Raw genomic sequence first — 875 nt, 5'->3', positions numbered from 1 at the left:
ATGCAAGTGTCCCTGATGTGCTGACATAACAAGGGGTTAGTGAAATTGGTAATTAGGAAACCTTGCATTAAGAAAGAGTGACTCAGTCATTAAGTGGTGGGTTTGAGAGAACATACTAATGTGCTAACATGGAAGGGGCGCAGCAGCATGTACTGTGAGGTGTGAGTTTATAACCTGCTTATCACTTCACTGGGGCTGACAGAACTTGTTCCCTAACTGCTGGAATTGACCTGTGTCCTTTCTTCCTTTCAGTGAGTACTGTGTAACCCACTCGCTGCCCAAGATGGTGAAGCTGGATATACACACGCTGGCTCATCACCTCAAGCAGGAACGGCTCTATGTAAACTCCGAAAAGCAACTCATTCAGAGGCTCAATGCAGATGTATTGAAGACAGCTGAAAAGCTGTACCGCACTGCATGGATTTCCAAGCAGCAAAGGATTAACTTGGACAGACTGATTATAACAAGGTGACTTGGGGGGTGAGGGTGGTCCTGGGGAGAATGAGCTTCTGAACTTCTGTGAATTGCAGCAAATCCATCAGATTATTCACTCTTGGTATCTGGAGTCCTTTGCTATACTAATCATAAAAGTAGTAAAGTTTTAAAGCAAATCTTAACCAGAGAATCTGACTCACCTGAAACTTACTTGTTGGCTGCTTAAGCTACCTTTTTCAGTACATGTGTTTGTTTCACTTCTGTTCACAGTTTATGGGAATTAACTCTCCCTATTCCTGAATTTGCAAATAATTTGTATTAACTATATGAAAAGACATTATTCCTTGGTGGTAGTCTTCTTAATAGATCGACTGTGGGGCATCTCTTACGAAGTTTGTTTGCTTAAGAGTTACTTAGGCTGTTCCAATGTTTTTCTTTCC

At 41.7% G+C, this 875-nt stretch overlaps 1 protein-coding gene across 2 annotated transcripts in view; it reads left to right on the top strand.

Annotated features, from left to right (window-relative positions):
- Positions 1-283: 283 nt before the first annotated feature.
- GAPVD1 (GTPase activating protein and VPS9 domains 1) overlaps positions 284-875 on the top strand; it is a 22,272-nt gene continuing 21,680 nt past the window's right edge. For both annotated transcript variants that reach the window (XM_010021655.1, XM_010021654.1), the window contains exon 1: positions 284-465. In XM_010021655.1, the coding sequence (XP_010019957.1) occupies positions 284-465 (182 nt within the window). The remainder of the gene's footprint in view (positions 466-875) is intronic.

Source organism: Nestor notabilis, unplaced genomic scaffold, assembly GCF_000696875.1.
Source record: "Nestor notabilis isolate BGI_N333 unplaced genomic scaffold, ASM69687v1 scaffold35169, whole genome shotgun sequence".
NCBI classification, from domain to species: domain Eukaryota; kingdom Metazoa; phylum Chordata; class Aves; order Psittaciformes; family Psittacidae; genus Nestor; species Nestor notabilis.
The sequence above is the reverse complement of the archived record's forward strand: the minus strand, read 5'-3'. Positions and strand labels throughout refer to the sequence as shown.